The 20,002-nt window shown below is 42.9% G+C and overlaps 1 protein-coding gene across 2 annotated transcripts; it reads left to right on the top strand.

Moving 5' to 3' along the window:
- Positions 1–1,172: 1,172 nt before the first annotated feature.
- On the top strand, positions 1,173–10,294 carry LOC102114705 (gamma-aminobutyric acid receptor-associated protein-like 1). 2 transcript variants are annotated; one of them, XM_005534001.3, is made up of 5 exons: positions 1,173–1,432; positions 5,102–5,180; positions 6,178–6,296; positions 7,606–7,667; positions 9,863–10,294. In XM_005534001.3, exons 1-5 carry the CDS (start codon positions 1,343–1,345, stop codon positions 9,870–9,872), a joined length of 360 nt encoding a protein of 119 aa, XP_005534058.1. In that variant the 5' UTR covers positions 1,173–1,342; the 3' UTR covers positions 9,873–10,294. The 2 variants fall into 2 exon arrangements, with proteins under 2 accessions (XP_005534058.1, XP_087911082.1); XM_088054956.1 differs by having other exon boundaries at positions 1,180–1,432; positions 7,606–10,294.
- The last annotated feature ends 9,708 nt before the right edge of the window (positions 10,295–20,002 follow it).

Genomic DNA, 20,002 nt, shown 5'->3' with positions numbered 1-20,002 from the left:
AAAAGTATTTAGTATAAAAAAAGTACCAGTAATTAAAGCTTAGAAAGTAAAGGACCTGCCAGAGTTTTTGCAGACACACTTTGGCCATCCAAAAGTAGGTGTCATGATTCAGGTGAGAAAAATCACACCCCAACACAACTTTTCCTACCCCTGTTCATCCTCAGTCAAAACGTGGGATTAAATTAGGAAATCTGTGTCTTTTTACCTCTGCCTTTGGTGTGGCCATGGAGAATGACCTTAGCATCTGGCTGTTCCACTCATACTCTACTACAACTAAAACAACTGCACAGATAAAAGATCAGCCTTTGCAAAATTCTGCTTTCTCTGGGTAAAGTATGCAAAGAAAAAAAAATTAATACAATACAATACAATTTATTGTTCCTGGGGTAGCAGCAATCGATTTTTGTACTGATTTGAGTATGCTGAGCCATTCATTAATTCCTGCTTTTCTGATCAGTGAATAATTGTGAGTCAATCTACTCCTAGGGGAAAAACCCCAGATATTGTACAGATATTCTATGCGTCAGTTGAGTGACTGGGCTGAAATTGGCTGCTATTTTGGCTTGTTTGCAGACAGTTATCTTTAGCTGCCTGCTGTTTGCAACACACATCTGGTGTGACATAGCACATGGCACACCTTCTGCCACAGAGATGCTACAAACACGCAACAATCCAGATCCATCAGCCACGGGGACGATCCAAGAACAAACTATTTTTATTGCGTTTGTCACATCTCGCAGCCACACAGAGCGCAGGTCACATTCACGTGCACAAGCAGGGGCATTCAGGCCTCATCCGGGGAACCCCGAGCCGTTTCCCCACAGGGCGCTGGTAACAGAGGGCGCAGCAGCGCCGGTGGATGGGGTGCCTCAGTACGGCTGGTGCTGTGTTTATAACCCGAGTCATGTTGCGGAGGGCGGGCAGGGTTCTGCTGCCTTTGAACTTAAAAAAAATAAAAAAAAATTGTTTTAAAATATTTATTTGTTTACGTATTATCGGGCAAATAAATCAATGCACGAACAGAACATGAGTAGCTGGAAAGCGACGCCCCCCTCCTTGCCCCCCCCGCCTCTCCCCGTTCCGGGCAGCTCGGCACCTCCCCATGACGTCTCAGCGGGGTGGGGGGGAGGGGCACCTCCGGGTGACGTCACACCGGCGCTACGTCGGGGGGGCTGCCCGTGACGTCACACAGCGCTGTGTCAGGGCGGCTCCTGCCCGTGACACGGAACGGCCGGAGCTTGGCGGGCGGCTCCGGGCGGAGGTCTTTGCGCAGCGCCGGCCGGAGCGGAGGCAGCCGCAGCAGCAGCCGCAGCCGCTACGAGCGGAGGGACAGCCCGCAGCCATGAAATTCCAGTACAAGGAAGACCACCCATTCGAGTACAGGAAAAAAGAAGGGGAGAAGATCCGGAAGAAATACCCAGACAGAGTCCCCGTGAGTGCGCGCGTCCAGGGCGGCCATGGCTGCGGGCCCGGGCTCGGCCGCCTTTGTTTTCCGTGCCGGCCGTCGGCTGCTGCTCGCTTCATTTTGAAGGCGAAAGAAATTAGTTTAGTACAGATGATTGTGGTCTCGCTGATGTGATTCAAGTCCCCGGCTGCTTTTCTCCTTAGTGCAAAGCTGGGGCTCTTTATGATGCGGGAAGGGCTGCAGCGTGGGTGGGCGGGCGCGGGGTGGAATACACCTTTTTCCCTCGGATCCGCAGTAACTCCACAGGGGGAACGTTGCTGCTCTTTTTCTGACATGCGTGGGGGTGAGTGGGGAAGGAGCTTACCCTTGTTTCTGTGAAAATGGAGATCAGTGAGTGGGTTAACTGGCTACTCTTTATGCTAAACATGGTCTGCATCCGGGTCATTTCATACGTCCCTGTTATTTTTATTTTACTTCAGTTTGGCTTGTCTTTTCCATATAGCCTTCCTCTTTTCCTTTGCATGAGTAAAAAAAAATGATACTTCTCAATCCTTTTGCATTCCTGTTTAATCATCCTGTGGAGAAAATGTCATTTGGAATGCGAGGTCATCTAGCTAAATTTTGCTTCCTCATTCTTAGGCCCCTTTGGAGTGCCTGTGCAAAACTTCTGGCTTCATAATTCCGAATAATTATTGGGACAGAAAAAAAAAAGACATTATAAATCTAGTTAAGTGTAGAGGATTTTTTTCCTTTTTAAAAAAACATTTTGCAAGTATTTTTTTTTTTCCATCCCCACTGGAGAGGTGTGCCCCAGAGTTACTGCACAAGTGTACTGCATTCAAAAAAACGGTGACCCCCCCCCCTATAAAACTAATGGCAAAGGGGGACTAGTTACACTCCATGTTTTCCTGCTGGCTAACAGCATTTTTTTATCTTGGGAGTGGCCCTCAGAAGGACTTGAAAAAGTTTTTGAAAGTCAGTATTTGGGTGCCTTTGTTCTCTCTGTTTTTGGGAGGCTTGGCACAGCATAGGTTGAACATGCAGCAGGTCAGCTTGAAGTGTATGGGTTTGGGTACTTACGATGAGGGCTCTGTAGGTCTGGTGTGAGACAAGGTGTAAATTGAGGATTAACGTGGCAGATTGCACAGCAGGCCATGACAAATGTGTTAGGAAGAACCCCGTGGGGAGCCCAGGACGAGGCCCAGTCTTGTAGGAGGTAAAGGAGGTCAAGATAGGGGGGCATCGGGAGAACTTTGTAAAGAAAACCAGGACCAGAATAACGAGGTGTGCTGGAGTTAAGGATAATTGGAAATGATGCACGGCAAGGCACAGATGTGAATCATTAATCATTCATACAAAGAAATGAATGGAGCATTCTGTTCTTCACATAAATTCTGTGTCTGCCCTTCCTGATAGCAGGATCCTTGAAGATGTTAGCCTTTTGGCTGCCTACACTGCAGTGCCGTGATACATCTCCGCATTTTGATGAGATTTTACTGATCTGCATTATCATAGTCACCACCCAACAACAATGCAAATGTAGATCGTCTGTATTCTACCCTTAGGATTTTCCTTGTAGGTTTTTTTATGTACGTGAAGGGTTTAGTGCTTCAGAAGAGATAACCTGCATTGTTAAATGCTACAGTTAACTGGCTACAGTTGTCAGTCAGATTAGCAGAGCACCTCCTTTCCTTCCCTGCATCTCCCAGGAGAGAGGTGTCTCTTAAGACCTCTTAAATCAGTGGTAATCTGATCTAAATATTTCCTAAATATTTCCTAGGGGCTTAGGAGCCCCAACACTTACCTTGTTCTCATAGGCATGACTTCTTTTCCTTTATTATGTAATGGCCAATCGACAATCCCCCTCCTTCCTTGCCCCCCCCTTCCCCCCCAGCCCAAATCAGGGTAGTCACAGCAAGGAGTTTGGCTTGTCAGTAGTTTTTTTAATTGGCAGCAAGAACTAGAGGTTTCTCCCCACTGCAGTTTATTGTGTTAGATACTGCCTTGTTTGGCTCTGCTGGTACAAAATGTAAAAAGTGCTGTTGCTGTTCAGCCTGCACTTGTTCAGTGAGATTGTGGTACTGTCCTTCCCTCACAGCATTTATCAGCTGCATCTTGTACAGAAATGCATGTCTTGCCTCAAACTGCCTGAAGGAGCTTAAGTGCCTTGTGTTAACTTTGGTATTTGAAAATCTTGAAGTAGATGAGGCAACTGTGTTTCTGTTTAAAGTGAAACTTGGAAGTTTCAGGGATTTGGCTGTGTTGGCCACATTCAAATGGAGCCCAGTGAAAAAATGTCCTAGCTGGTACCTCTCTGGTGTGAGATTTTTTGCAGATACTCACTGGGCTCTAGAAGGATTCAGGTTAGCATGGCACCATATCCAGGCTAAATATACCAAGCTCATGATAACATTTTATTTTGGCATGGTGTCTTACTGGTGGGGCAACGTAATTTTTTTTCAAAAGAAGGCTTAGTCCACAGCAGTTCAACCTTTTCTCTTACACAACAGCTGTATTTGCTGATTTGGATTGCCAAAGAGCTATGTGAGCATGGAACCCTTAGAAATTAGTCTCACAGTGTCTCAGGTGGTGTATTTACCTTTATGGGGTCTAAGGAAATTTAAAAGTTTAGGAAGTTCAGAAAATCCAGCTTTAGATTTAGGTTAGGTGGTCAGAATGGCTTCTGCAGAACAGCAAGCCACATAGATTGAAACATTATGTATCTTTTACCAGTTCAAAAAATACATATCACAAAAAAAAGCCTGCAGGTTTTTTTCTGCACAAACACAGTAGTTCCAAGGGTTTAAATGGAAAAAGAGATCAAGTAATTTTGGAATACTTCCTGCTTCTGAGGTAAATATTTTACCTACCTCTACTAACAAAAAAATATCTTTTAGCACAAGACCTCTAGATCTCTTTGATCTTAAAGCTGCTGAGCTTTGTATTTTTCTGTGTTGGAATATAAGGAAATTCATATTTTGTGTCAAAGGTCACTGTGGGTCCAGTTGCGCAGATGATAGGCTGGTTTTAATTATTGTATGTTTATATGATTAAGGAAATGCCCAGAGCTATGTGAAATATGGATAGTAAACTTAAAGAATATGAATTTCAGAGTAGATGATAACTCCTGAAGAACTGGAGATTTTAAAAAAAACATTCCTCAGTGAGCTGTAGTTTCTCTTGAATTCTTTGCTTCACTCTAGAGCACTTGGCATTGGTGAAAGTAGAAATTAGGATGTGGGACTACTGGGAGTAGGGTTGATTTTGTGCAAGGCAGTTTGGAACTGTAACCTGGAAACAGTTTAACTTATTAGTGTTCATGTATTAGCCTCCTGACAGCTTCTTCATACAAAATTAACCTTAATTGGGAACATCAAGGTGTCCTATTTTTTTTTTTTTTCTCAGCCATTATGGTTTATTTTTATGTCTGTTCTTTTTTTCACTCACCACGCTTATTGCTGCAACCCTGGACTCCCAGGACAGCTATTGGGAGTGATTTAAAGTTGTTTACTGTTCTTCTTCTTTAAGTCATCTCACCTGTGTGTTCTCCAATGTTGTGTATTTGTTAGAGATTAAATACCTAAAGGTGTGGTAGCACCATCAAAAAGTAGTATCCTTATCCACTGATGCTTTTTGGACTGTTTTGGTTTATGGTTCTCATCATCTGTTTCTTGCTTTCTCTCTCTCTCTTTCCAGGTTATTGTGGAAAAAGCACCCAAAGCCAGAGTACCTGACTTAGACAAAAGAAAGTATCTCGTGCCTTCCGACCTCACAGGTAACAATGCTTACCTCCTTTCTTCCTGATTTTCAGTGAGAGGGTCTCAGAAGTGCTTTTTACTCTGTGATCAGCACAGAGAAAATATCCAGAGAGGCTCAACATCTTGTTTGTCTGCTGTCCTTGTTATATTTATACCTTACAGCCTGGATTACAACACGCAGAATTCTCTGAGATCTTTTGAGGTATCTCACTGGTTCAGCTAGCATGTCACAGCTGAGTTCTAACCATGATGACAGTGACTAAATTTTGCATCATGGGCAGTGTCATCATTACCAGTCAATGATGACCTAGCTGCAGAGGTGCCAGAGGCTGTACTCTTGTTGCAGAAAAGGACAAGTTCTTGCAATAATCCCTTTTTACCACCTCTGTGGCTGTAGTCATAGCTGCAAAGTTCTTTTTCTGAATGGTCATGGTGATTTTGAGTGTGATTACCTCTTGTTTTTTGTTTAAGAACATGAATGAGTTAAAGGAACAGCATTTCTTCTTCTTGCAGTATTTAATGAACTGTGAAAAACATTCTTGGGCAATGTAGTTCAAGTAAATGAGTACATTTGGGTTTTTTTCAGAAATAGTGTAACCATTTACGCCAAGGCTAAATTCTCTAAGGTGTCTTTGATCTGCAGGAGTTAAAGGTTAAGCTAGTTAAAGATCTTCCCACCAATCCCCTCAGTAGAGCATTTCATACCATAGTAGGTGGAGTGTGCATATAGAGGGGACATGGTATGAGGTGTGTACCAGAAAAACTGCCAGTTCTGAGCGGATTGGCTGCTCATGTTGTTACAGTCATGAACTTACTGCTTTGTTCTATTACTTTTTTTCCTGCATTATTCATTTTCCCCTACTTTTTATATACAGCATGTGACTTCCACCACCAAAAGAAAACATCCATGGTTAGGGTTAAAATACAAAAATAAACAAGAACAACAACAAAAAATCAAAAAAAAAAAAAAAATCCAACATTCCTGCATCTAAGGCATTCTTTGTTCTTCTTCAGTTGGTCAATTCTACTTCTTAATCCGAAAGCGGATCCACCTGAGGCCGGAAGATGCTTTGTTCTTCTTTGTCAATAACACCATCCCTCCCACCAGTGCTACCATGGGCCAGCTGTATGAGGTAAGCCTGGCCCTTTTCTCTTGCCTGTTGTTGGCAAGAACAATGTCCAGAAGTGTCAGTGGTTTCCACTTGGTCACAGATGCCTGAACATGGGACCCTCTTGCCCTGAGCTGTATCCCATCACCTGGTCAGGGGAGTTCCATCCCCCAGCCACAAGCTGGGGAGCCTTATCAATTCAACTAGTTGTTTGCTAGTTGAACAGGTTGTGGCAAATAGTTGCCCCAGCAGTGTTATATTTGTTCTACTACTTTAACAAAATATTGAAATAAACCACTTCCTTTTCAGAGGATGGATTTGGGCTGGAGAAGGTGGAGAACATAGGTTTTGCTGTGTATACAAAAGATATTTCCTTTTAGCCAGTAAAAGTAAGTAAAAAGCCAGTAAAAGGGCCAGCATCACTGGACATCCATCTGTCTACAAATACTTTCTTAGGGAACACTTACTCTTTGTCTGGAGTTACTTGTTCATTGTTTGTACTGTATTAGTGAGGGTTATGTAGGATGCTGTGAGTACTGCTGCCTACTGTTTCTACTCAGCAGTGTTACTTGATCAACCTTAAAGGCATACTGGATGCCCATATTTCTCAGTTCTGTAGCCGTTATATCATGGGTGGTTTGCAGCCTGGATTGATTTCTCCTTGATTTCTCCTTCTGCTGGGTGTTTTATTAAAAGAGCTCTGGCATGGTGCTGTGAGCCTTGCTTGGCCTGTCATTTTTTGACAGTAACTGGTCACTTCATCCATCTGTGTGCTGATGAAGAGAATAAAAGACAGGCAGGGTGCTTTCCAAATCTGAACATGTCAAAGGAGAGGGTCTGACTGTCCAGATCTGAGGTCAGATCTCTGTTGCTGGCACTCTGCAGAATTTTTGTGTCAGTGTAATCATTTAACAGCTCTACTGCCCTTATGTAAAACAGGACTTAGAAATACAGCCACTTGCCTAAGTGTTCTGAAAAATTAAAAATACTATCTAGAGGTGATTTTTTGACTTGTTAGATCCTTCCAAGTCTCTCTCTCACTCTTAAGACTATACCACTGCTGAGATACTGATGAGCAGTCAGAGCTATTTCTGTTGCATGCTTGCAGCACAGCCTGGCTGTGCCTCTTCAAGTAAATTCTCTGTGTACAGAAATGTATTCTGCCTGTGTGTAGAAGCAGAGCTGTGACCAGAGTTTTCTTTGGACTTGGGAAGCAAAGCCTTCAATGTAAAGGGAGAGGAACAGTGAAGGAGTTCAGTATCACTCATGTATCACTCATGTGCAGTGAGTTTCTAGCTTTGGCTCCTCACTTTGTCCCTTTGTCTCCTGGCAGGATAACCACGAGGAGGACTATTTTCTCTATGTGGCCTACAGCGATGAGAGCGTCTATGGCAAGTGAGCAGCAGCCCCCCAGGCATGCAGGCTGGATGGACTGATGGAATGGATTGGTGGGGGAGGGGGTTGCTGGAGAGGCAGGAGGAGGATGCATGAGAAGACAAAGAGAACTGGAAGTGAACCACATGCACAATGTCATCAGCTTCCACGCATTAATTATAACCATTATTTTTTAAATTGAGGGGAGTCAGGGTAGGGGGACAGGGTGAACTTGAAGACTTAGCAAGAGGTTCCACACTGGGGGGTGTGGAAACTCCACTCTTAACAATTCTTCTCTTGCCACAGCTGGAAGTAGTTAGTGCTGGAGGCTGCTAGACAAGCCAGTGTAGTGAAGCTCCAGGAGAATGACTGGGCAGGATGGCCATTTTCATGTAACCCTTTCATTGGATGAAGAAGGCATGCCCTATATTGTACACTGACCTTGTCCTGTCTTGTCCATGGCTCCCATTCAGTGAGCTGTGAAACCCTTCACTCTGCCCACACAAGGCTGTCCTGTGCTGGCAGTCCTCACTCCAGCTGCTACCTGTGAATTGTTCTAAGGTTACTGTGTTTCCTATCATTTCCATCAGTATTAGAAGGACTGGTAGCTCTGTCCATCAGTATTAGAAGGGCTTACTCTGAGGGCTGGTAACTCCTCAGCTGTGAGACAGGAAGGTTGGGGAAAGGACAGAAAGATTCTTCAATTTATTTTTTTTTCTTTTGTTGCTTTAATTGCAACTGCTGGACAGAAAAATGACCCTTTTGTTATTTTCAGTGTAGTCAACTGATAAACTCTTAAGCACAGGGCTAGAAAGGACCTCAAGAGCCCTCACCACCTCTGAGACAGGACTGAGTATCCCAAACATGTCCACCATGGCTGTTCATCAAATTTGTATTTAGTGAACTTCACTGAAGAAGATCCTGGAGGCTGCTGAGATTGTCTGTTCAGTTCCTAGCTAGCCTACAAAAGAGATTGCTTTTCCTGATACCTAACTTTAGTCAGCCTTGCTGTGCATTAAGGCAACTAACTACTAGTGATCTTGTTTTTGGTGAACACAGAAAATTATCTATCAGTGTTGTCCTTGTACCAGTCTTCTGCAGATTTGAAGAGGGGAGAATTCCTGTGGGTTTAGCTTTCCCTTCCATGTCTCATCCCTGTACAGCTCTTGCACCACATGCACAAGCATAGGAAATCAGTCACTGCCACATGTGTTCTGCTGGCTTTCTGTGATTGGGTAACAGTGCCTCTCTAAGCCACAAGAGAGGTTCTTGTAGCCTTGAAGGGAAAAAAGAATAGATTATCTGTAGGCTTTTTTCTTAAATTATTTTATTTTAAGCCAGTGTTGTTCTTAGAAGAGTGCCAGATGGGTGCTGTCCTGTGCAAGCCTTGTGCTGTCATGCCAAAGCAGTTTCTTCCCTCATGCTGGCATGAACAGCAGATTTTCCCATTACTGCCATAACTATGATGAAGGAATGGGTCTTGGAGTGTGAGCTGACTTTCAGGAGAATTACGGGGTCTTATCTAAAAATCAGAGAACTAGGCCTGAATTACTGTAAACATTCCTACATTTAAGAGAGGGACCAATAGGGAAAAAAGAGAAGCATGAACAATACAGGCAAAATCCCAATTTAGTTGAAGTCGTTTGCTCAGTTTACTTACCTGTAAAGTTAGATTACTGTTCCCTGTGTTCCTGAGGAATGAGAAATCAAGATGAATGTTCCTCTGAGTGTGGGGAACAGGAAATCAGGTTTCAGCCTTCTCTGTTGTTACATGGAGGTGCATGAGAAGGGAGAGCTGATGGGAGTGTCAGGTGGGAGTTAATGGCAGAACTGTGTGAAGGTCAGGGAGGGCAGCGTGGTAGGGCAGAGGGATTACAGACTGTGTGGGGTGGGAAGTACCAGAAGAATGGGAGAGAAGTGAGGAACCATAAAGGATGCAGACAGAGTAGTCAGAATGGGCAGACAGAGAATGAGGGAGCAGATGATGAAATGGATGGCAGAATATCCCCAGTGTTACATCCTGAACTTCAGGTTTGCTGTTCCATCCTTTGTTCACCTGGAATAAATGTGTTTGGATGAGTTTTACCTACTGCCATTTAGAAAACTTCTGTTTCTCCTTGCACTGCTCAGTCCTTTCTTTTAGACTCAGTCTCCTTCGACTACCAGGTTCTCTTCACGTCCTTTGGGTGCAAATCTGCATCAATCTCTTGTTTTAGGAAGCTCTGAATATTCTGAAGTAGAGAACAGACCCAGGAGACTTTCTAGGATAAAAGAGAAGACACATGCAGATGGTATGCATGTCTGCTGCTCTCATACTTGTTCATACCAAGCACGTGGTTAAGCACACTCAGGGGAGAAAGAGTTGGCATCTGGGGTGCTTGGTTTTGTGTTCAGTCCTCCCTTCCCGCTGCTGGGTTTATAAATGACACGTGGGACTAATCACAACTGTTTGTTATGTGTAGAGTTTATGATTTAATTTAGTTCTTTAACAGTTTTTTCAGCTGAATTGTGGCATTTCTTTTTTTGTGCTAGTATTGTACAAGGTAATGATGGTAATTTTTTTGGTGTTGGTTAGCTGCAGGTTATTGTAAAATAAAGTTCAGACTAGAACTTAATCAACTTATCAATAAAGATGCATTTGAAAATCACAGATTGGTCCAAAACAGGTGACTAGCATTTCTTCCCAATGTGAGCTTGTAAATAGAGGGACAACTTTGCCAGGACTTTTGCTGTTACTTTTTCCCACAGGTCCAGCTTTACTCTGTCCCGTCTACCAGGACAAGTCCCATCTCTCCTATTTTTGGTGGTATTGTCACATACACACCTAGCTGTGTCTTGCCATGCCACCAGTGGGATCTTTAATTAGACCTGGATATGTGAGAACGTCTTAAGGTGCATAATGAATACACTGATGCATTTTCTGTAATTTTAAGGTCCTGAACAGTGATGGCACATTGACAGCATCACCAGCCCTGCCTGTCCCTACCAGGCACCTTGGGCCACCTGTCCCGATGCTCATGGCCCAGGATTGTTTTTATCTGTCATCTGTTTAGCTGTCCCTGTCAGCCCCTCAGGACTGTAACCACCTGTGCTGGCGCAGCCATGATCCTGCTGAGCCCCTGCCCTTTGCTGGGCCCTGGCCTGCCAGCAGGATTCCTGCCTCATCACCTATGGATGGGGCTTACCACCACCTCTGGCTGTGCCCCACTGCCTCTGGTGGATGCTGTGGGACAGGTCCCGTGTGCTGTGCCAGCCATATCCCTCATGGAGCCAGCCACTCGTCCTTCCTCTGTCACCACAGCCCAGGCTGAGGTGTAATTTGCCGTGGGAAGAAGTGGGAGAGGCCCAGGGGGTCTGCCATGCCACAAGGCCCTCTAAAGGTAGGAGAGCAAAGATAAGGAAATATGGGATTCCTTGAAAAGAAAGCCTACATTTGTGATAAATGAGGTTGCTTTTCCTTGTGGATATTTGTGCGCTGAGGGGGAATGTTGTGGTTTAAGGCCTTGCGTTCGGAAAATATCGGGATGTAACGGAAAGCTAGTAACCCACCCCTCTCTGTTAGGATAGTAGGGCCTTCTGCAATTAGCCAATAGCACCTAACTGTGACGAAAGCAGAAGGGAGTAACACAATGACCCTAGGCTATAAAATGTCAAATTCCCCTGCAATAAATGCCATATTCGCCATCCATCACATTGATGCTGTGGGATATGGTCCGTGCAGCTGAAGATAGCCGCCGTGCTGGCTCTGGCCAGGGTGCCTGCCTTGCTTGAAAACCTACATATGGTGCCCGAAACCCAGGAGGAAAAGTGGGAAGAAATGTGACAAGAAACCCAGAAAGCAAGGATACCCTGGACCACCGAGCAGTGGCCAAGGTAGCTGGACTGATCTTGGCGAGAGAGATCCTGGGCCCAGAAGGAAGATGGAATCATTGATAAAGGTCAGATTGCAATTAAGTTGTAAACCTAATTTACTTGCGATTGCAAGGTTTTGGTTTATTGAGGTCATAAATCAGCTTGTAAAGTCCATCCACCCTAAGGTGTGGGACAGATGTACTAAAACGCTTGCCGAAGGGATTTGGGGAGCAACAAGGAACTGTATGTTGGCTACCCTGAAATTTGGGGTCAGAGCTTTACAGCCCCCAGACGGGAGAAGCTCAGCTGAACCGGGGCGGGGCCGGGAGGGCGATGCGTCCCCTTGGTCCCGAAATCCTTATCTGCTCTGGAAGAAACAACGGAAAGCAAGAGATTTTTGGAGAAAGCTAACGGAGGAAGCCACAAATGTAGCAAGGAGGGTAGGGGGAGAAGCATCCCCCCAAGGACTTAAAGATGGCGCTGAGAAAAGAGTTACGAAGCGGGAAAAAAATGTCTTTAACAAAGAACAAAGACTGGCCTTGAAAGATGAGCGCAGTTGGGAGGTTGAAAAAGATAAGAAATGTGGAAAAGAAGCGGGGGATGGGTACAGAGGCACAGAGATGGGAATGCAAGAGAGGAAGGAGGGTGGAGCAGAAGGAGAAGGGAAAGGTGGGGTGAAAGGCAGAGTGGAGGGTGGAACAAAAGGCGTGGAGAACCAGGAGGGAGGGAACAGCCTGCCCACAGGGGTGGCAGGCGGGGCTGGAGTCCAACAAAAAGGCATGGAAAACAGGAAGTAGCCAGCCAGTCGAGCTCTGACTCTGATGGAGATACTAATGACAAATGGTCAGAGTCCAAGTCCTCAGAAGAGGAAACAATAGAGATAAACAAGAACATCCCCCCCACTCCCTCTCTAAGAAGAAGTGCCGGGATAATACCCAGTTTGTTACAAAGTCATGATTTATTGAGTTTTTAAAATGTTTTTATATACCCTTTTGGAGTTAATTTTGTGTTTTAAGTAATTATGAGTTTATGCAGTTGTAGTTTTTTGAGTTTTATTAAAGAAATTATTGTGATTCTTTAAAAGTTTAAAAAGCCCCTTTTCAAAAACAAACATGCTTAAAGTGAATATTAACAGAAATTACCTTGCAATAATTAGTTTTAAAACCTAAGGTTAAAATATGGTGTGACTTACAGCTTTTAAGAAAACCTTCCAATTAATGTTATCTATAAAAGAGATTTGTGGTTTAAAAAATAATTAGTTAAGAGAACTTTACTATACAAGACAAAGTTAAGTTAGAGTATATATTATGGATTTGCTTGTTTTTTTCACAATTTTAATAAGGTAATTTCAATGTGAGTCTTTTTGTTATATAAAACACGTATAACTGCATATATATCAATTTGGATTTTGGATTTTAGTTTAAAAATTAGACTTGATGTTCTTGAAAAGTGCTACAAAAGCTAAATGACAACTTGCCAAATCCTGTGTTGTTGTGGTTTTTCTTTAGAAAAACTGCACTTTAAAATCCTAACTAATTTAAGCATATATTAGGCAAATTCTTGTTATGAATGAGTATTTTTAGTAACATTTGCAGTTTTTGTGGGTTATTCTTAAAGCTAGATGACATGAAATTGTGATGTATTTGTTACATTTTTATAATTTTTATAGTGAATCCATGTTACCGTTGACTTAGATGTTTTTAAGTTAAGTTGTATAACTTGGATAGTCTTTTAAAGTTAAGTTTTGTTATTCCTTTTGTCATAAATAATTATTGTTAAGTTTAAATGTTGTTTAATTTAAATTGTTTTATGTTTTATTGGAGACACTTGTCTAAATTGCAAAGTATAGTTATTTTCCTAGAGATATGAAGACAGCCACAACTGAAACAGCTGTAATAGAACACTGATGAACACCTGCTTGTGGACAGAAATGAATACAGTCTGTGACACCCTGGACTTCATCGGGAGTTCTATTAGGTTGTTGGAATCCTTGCAGTTTCGTTTGTTATAGCTTTCTTATTTTTCAGTGTTTCCAGAATTTTAAGATGTACCATTGCTGAGGATCAGCTGCCATGGGAGAGGCTTAAGATTAAACCAACTGCTGCATGGTTTAATTGGTCTGGTACCTGAAGCTTCTGATTATTTGCTTTGTACGAATGCATTTTAACAGTTTGCTGTGCTGTAAGCATCTCATAGCTGCTGCTATTGAAAATCTTGTTCCAAAAATATATTAAGAGGCATCTTTCCAGTTTAAAGTCTAAGGCCCTGGCCAAGCCTTGACTTTACCTGGACAGAATGTTTGCCAACAGATCCAGGTGTTTTCTGTACCAAATCAGTATTTAAGTCACCTTTTGACTCAGCAATTTGGCTCTATTAATATGACAGCTGGATCAATTTTGGAGTGGGCTTGGAGAATCATTTCCGGAGGTGGTTATCCAATCCTTCACTGATGATTTTTGTCTCTGTTTGTTTATTAATTATGGGATGCTAGTACAGTGTTTTAGCAATTAATAGTAGTTTTATACTACATATCTTATTAATAATGTTTATGATTTAATTGATTTTTAACTGTTATAAGTTGTTACTAATTGTGTATATAGTTTTGTGTTAATGTTGAACAGAAGTACATCTCATTTTTATTTTTTTTTAAGAAAACGGGGGAAATTGATACCCTAAAAGAAATTTGATTAGTGTAATTCATTAACTTCAAGGAGAGAAGTGCCTATGTTTTGTTGGCAGGTTCAGAAAGGTCACCTGTTCATCTGACCAGACTGTCTGCCTCTGAACACATGAGATCCAGTGAACAGAGAAGTCAGCACACAGCCTTGCTACTCCAGACATGGATCAGAAGTGGACCTGTCAGGACACAGTTGTGTCTGAACACTATATAGACAGTTGCCAACAGAAATTTTATGTTGTTATTATGATGTTGTGTCTCTTTCAATTTTTCAGTTATCTTTTGTTTTAAGATTTAGAAGGATGTGAAGAACAACTTGAACATCAAAGCCCTCAGTCACCGATCAGCTGCCAGCTGACATCACGGGAGCAGTGAACATTCCAGGACTGAATCGTGTTAGAGAAATTTTATAAAAGATTTAAGAAGTGTAGAGACTCCATCTAACTGTATATAAAGCAAATTGTAGTTATGTGTTTATTCTTTTAGCAAATTGCTTTCACGTTTAGACTACATATATACCAGAGCATGTGTGTTAAAAGTAGTTAAATAATAGTTTAAGGTGTTTAGCCTGTGTAGTAATTGTTATGTTAGTATAAAGTATAAGTATTTTCCCTTTAAGAGGTAGTGTAAGCATCTTTGAAAGTTCATTTAACGCTAAAGTTTTAGCTGTGAGTTTGTAAGGATGGTGTTATTTACATAGTAAACTGCTATTTGAGCTATTTAGCTATTTGGGGTGTGAAACAATAGTCCTGAGTAACAGGTGAACACCACCAAAAGCAGACGAGTTTCTGCAAGTAACCTGGGGTTCGGCAAGCTGTATGCGTCCCAGTTTCAACTCCATAAGACAAGTGTTTTAATAGTCTAGCCCTTGCATTTTTACCCAAAGCTTTAACTCCTCTGTGGACTTTTGTGTATTAGCTGCTATTATCCCCAGAGTCCTATACCACTCCAGAGAAGAAGTGAACCAGTACCTTGAGCAAACAGGCTGCCTTCAGAAAAGAGAGCTGCTGACAGGACTGTCAATAGCAATGCTGCTTGACTTGGGAGCGACTGGAGCAGCCATGGGTGTCTCCGCTCTGGTAACCCAGAGTCAGAGTCTCTCTCAGCTACAGATGACTGTAGATGAAGATCTACAGAAAATTGAGAAATCCATATCCTTTCTAGAAAAATCAGTCTCCTCACTCTCTGAAGTTGTTTTGCAGAACAGGCAAGGTCTCGACCTTCTATTCATGCAGCAAAGAAGTCTCTGTATCGCCCTGAAAGAAGAGTGCTGCTTCTACGCAGACCACACCGGAGTAGCGAGAGACACCATGGCAGAGCTACGAGACAGGCTGTCTCAACGGAAGGCACAGAGAGAAGCCCAGCAAAGCTGGTTCCAATCTTGGTTCGACCAATCTCCGTGGCTGACCACCCTGGTGTCTACCCTGATTGGACCAGTTGTGATGATTTTACTTGTGCTAATCTTTGGACCATGTATTTTAAATAAGCTTGTGTCCTTTGTTAAGAGCCAACTAGAAAATGTTACTTAATTTTATATTATCCATTTTTAAAACTTTTTTAATATAGATAAGTAGACAAAGTGTTTAGAGATACATATATAAAAAATAACATTAGAATTTTTTAAGAGTAATATACCTTAAATTTTAGCAAATTAGTTATTCATAAAGAGAGGGGAATATGTTGTAGTTTAAGGCCTTGCGTTCGGAAAATATTGGGATGTAACGGAAAGCTAGTAACCCACCCCTCTCTGTTAGGATATTAAGGCCTTCTGCAATTACCCAATAGCACCTAACTGTGACGAAAGCAGAAGGGAGTAACACAATGACCCTAGGCTATAAAATGTCAAATTCCCCTGCAATAAACGCCATATTCGCCATCCATCACATTGATGCTGTGGGATATGGTCCGTGCAGCTGAAGATAGCCGCCGTGCTGGCTCTGGCCAGGGTGCCTGCCTTGCTTGAAAACCTACAGGGGAACAGTCCTGCTGGGAGCTGGCAAAACCAGCGGGTGCCATTTGTTCAGCACCATGATTCCAGGCCAGGCTCTGGCAGTGTGTGAAGAGGAAAAGGATGCATGCTATCATCTGGAGAAGCAGTGACAGACATGCCACTTCCTGCCCCTCCCTTCTTCCTTCCATGTCACCTGTGGTTTGTGCGAGTCCCTCTGGCTGAGTGGGCAGGAATGGGCCATGGCAATGCTCCAGAGGGACCATGGGCTCCAGCCCTGAGAACTGAGTGAGGGAGTTGCTTGGAGTGATAAAGTCAAGAATTGCAATACTGAAAATCACAGTAATAGAACTTGCTATGCTCAATAGGACCTTCTCTTCCTGCTGCATACAGAGGGGAACCACTGTGAGAGCTTCTGTTGCTGCTACTGAGGGAGAGGCAGTAATTCATCTTACATTGGAGCCTGCCCATTGCAGCAATTTCTGTGCTCATATCCACCACTGTGACTGAAACAAGCTGCCTCTGTGCCAGAAGGCTGCTGTGACTACAGCCAGATGGGCATAGATGTAGCGAAAAGAATACACTATTAGCTGAAATAATTTGAGTTTCAGTTTCAAATACAGTGAAGAGTTTTCTGTGTGGGTCCTGGTATTGTCACACTTGCTGTAGTAAGGTGATTTAAGATGTGGTAAGATGTTTGTGGTACTTGCTGTCTCAAGTAGAAAAGTGGTATAATGTAGTATAAAGTAGTCATCTCCCACTCCCCCTCTCACCCCTTTCCTAGGAAAATGTTCCTCAGGGAACAGGTGCCACAGGGATGTTTGTACCTGCCATGCTGCTTTGCATGTTTCTATCAGTGCCATTGCTGAGAGGCACTAACACAAAATGTGCAGGCCAGTACATTGCTGAATGTAATTTACCTGGTCCAAAGGTGGAATATTAGCTTGTGCTCCAAGGCTGTTTTATTTATAACCTTTGTTCTGTGGGTTATAGAAATGGTACTAAAGCAAGGCCTGAGGGAAATTATGAGCTCAGCTGGTTTAGAGAGGTTAAATAATTAATACTCTGCCTTGGTCACTATGACTGCACCTGGGATCCTTTCTCCGGTCATTCTGATGCTTTCTTTTTGAAGAAAATATTTTCCTGGAGCAGAGACTACCCAAGTTAAGAGATCTTGGGGGCCTTACAATATCACTGTGAAGGACATATATGGAGTAATAGAAAAAGTCCCAAGTCACACTGAACACTGATGTTTTCACTTCCATGAAACAGTCATGTCTGAGATGAAAGAAACACTGATTAAAACATAAATAAGACTACCAGAGGGAGAAAGTCCAGTTCATTGTTGTCACTCCATCTCAGATGAATGTTTTCCCAGGGTCAGGCACAGAGAGTGACTGGAGAGCTCATTGCTGGCATGGCACTTGCAGGACTGACCCAAGCAGAGCACAGTGGACCACAAACAACAGCTGCTCCAGAATGTGTTGTCAATCTTTAGGAGTTGTTTGTGTTCCTGGAAGCTTGCAGGCATCTCAAAGCACAGATTGGGCCTGGATATAGATACATTACAGGAATTAGTTAATATTCTACTGAAAAAGCTCGATCTTGAAGCACCTTTCTGTAAAGGAAGGGTCTGACTCTCCCTGTTTTGGCACTCTGGCCAATGACAGCATTGTTGTATTGTTCTTTGGGAATTAAAATGTTGTTAATAAATGCTGAAAATAGTGATACATATGAGCAAGGGGAGAACATAAAGGTCCTAACTTTCAAGTGAGGAATTGCTAGAACTAATTTAAGGCTGAATGTACTGATTTATTAGCTGGAGGAAAAAGTTATCTATTTCCTGACCACCCTTTATTCCCCCATATCTGGGAGGAGTCTCTGTCAGAGCTCAGGACCCTGTTTTGGCTTTTTGTCACAGCCCTCCCTTTATCACTTGAGCTGCCTCCTGCAGTGTCCACACACCATTCAGAAACCTAGAGAGCTTTCAGGAGGTTGCAGTGCTTGTGCCTTACCATCCTTGAACCAATGGATATAACCTTTCCAGGTTGATAAAACCTTGGGTTTGCTAGCTTGCTACTTGACCCCTTTAAAATTTTCCATGTGGCAGAAGACCTTTAGGTCAGTGAATGTAAACCCCTACATTAATAAATCCCTACTGTTTGCAGGGGATATAACTGCTGTTTACTAGGGAAAGAGCATTCCCCTTCAGTGTTCCCAGTACATGTGGCAAGTGTCACAGCTGCCTCCAAATCTGCAAACTTTCCTTGCTGCTGAAAATCTGGCTTTGCTCTCCCAGATATGATCCCTTCAACTTGTGCTCAGCATTATGGATGCTGTTCCCAAGGGACTGATGGAGCACCAGGGATGACATGAGGGTGGCAACTGCCTGCAGAACTTGAGTGTTTCCTAATGTGTCAGGGAGATCAGGAGTTCATGGTGTATACACTTGTACAAAGGTATCCTGCTATTCCTCCAATAGCACCTGCCCTTTTCCCATCAAGATTAGCAGGAACAGAAAGCTTTCCTTACCCTTTGAGATCCAGCCACCTTCTCTCTCAGAGACAACAGATCACACCTCTGTCATGAAGCAGCCATCTCCTATCTCCATGACCTGGGGTTCAAAGACATTTTGCAGCCAGTGAGTAGGGCTGAAAATGCCTCACATGCCACATCATTCCCACAGTGAACACACACCTGTGAACACACTACCTTGCCCACACACCCAGAAGTGTGGCTACTCCCTGTACTTTATTACCTGTACACCACACTATGCTCATCTCAAACATACCTGAATCATAAACACATCCACCTTTTCTGCCACACCTCCCACCACAGAGTGGAAATGAATACTAAAACACAGTGTGGAAAAAATGTGTTGGAGTAATACAGTCATGGGCTTCAGGTGATTACAGAAAAACTTGCAAGTGTAAAAGGAAGGAAAAAAAACCCTGTAGCCCTCAGAAAAGTCTGCAGCCACTAAAGTGCCTCTCATCTGTGGAGCGCAAAGTTTGCCAAGAAAGCACTGTGTCATAGGAAATCCTGAAAGAAGGAAGCCCACTACATATTCATATTTTACTTATACATTCATATTATACATATTCATACATATACATATTTCAAAGGTGAAGAACCTTGAAATCCCCCTCTTTCTCTACACTTTGCAGCTGAAGGTGGAAATTAGAGTCTGAAAAAGCAGGAGACCCTTCTGACTAGGACTAGATTGTTGGGATGAAAAGAGGGAGCCACACTCCTGTTTGTGGAGTGCAGCTGGAGGTAGTAGCATGGTGTAACAAGGCGTGGGAGGGGAGTGAGGACAGATGAGTGCGGAGACTGCAAGATATAGATGAACCTGGCACAACTTTGTGGGAGGCCCAGCACTGAAGTAACACATTAATTTCCAAGGCAGGAGTGGAAAAGGACTTAAATTAATGCCAAAGGTATTACAGAAAAAGCTCCTCCAGGTTAGGTGGGTGGTTGCTCCAACAGGCATTCAGGCTGCAGGTACAGGACATCCTAAATGCTTTTGCCTGGCACCACATAGAAAATTTGTGGCAGGGCAAGGGAGGGAACAGCTCACATAGGGATAACCCTTCTTTTTCTTTGGAGATGTTCTGAGCCCAAGAGCAAAATGAGCATATAATTTAAGAAGTGGTATCATTATTCATATATGCTGGCAATCAAATAAAGTATTTAGGAAAGAAAAAGTAAAAAGCAATGGGTAAAACAAGTCTTAGAATGAGAGCCAAGAAAAGGTGGGAGTGAAGCTGAAATTCACTATGTAAGACTGTATATAATAATGATGAAGAAGGTAATAGAGAAAATCTGAAATAGGTAATAATAAAATCTGAAATAAGTATTGCTCCACTTTCCAGTGGT

The sequence above is a fragment of the Pseudopodoces humilis genome, chromosome 5, assembly GCF_049639895.1.
Source record: "Pseudopodoces humilis isolate 2021_Gansu_Grassland_sample_001 chromosome 5, ASM4963989v1, whole genome shotgun sequence".
NCBI classification, from domain to species: domain Eukaryota; kingdom Metazoa; phylum Chordata; class Aves; order Passeriformes; family Paridae; genus Pseudopodoces; species Pseudopodoces humilis.
The sequence above is the reverse complement of the archived record's forward strand: the minus strand, read 5'-3'. Positions and strand labels throughout refer to the sequence as shown.

Coding starts and splice junctions, on each gene's coding strand:
- LOC102114705 (XM_005534001.3), top strand. CDS start 1,343: ATGAAATTCCAGTACAAGGAAGACCACCCATTCGAGTACAGGAAAAAA. Junction 5,181..6,177: donor CGTGCCTTCCGACCTCACAG/GTAACAATGCTT, acceptor GTTCTTCTTCAG/TTGGTCAATTCTACTTCTTA. Junction 6,297..7,605: donor CCATGGGCCAGCTGTATGAG/GTAAGCCTGGCC, acceptor GTCTCCTGGCAG/GATAACCACGAGGAGGACTA.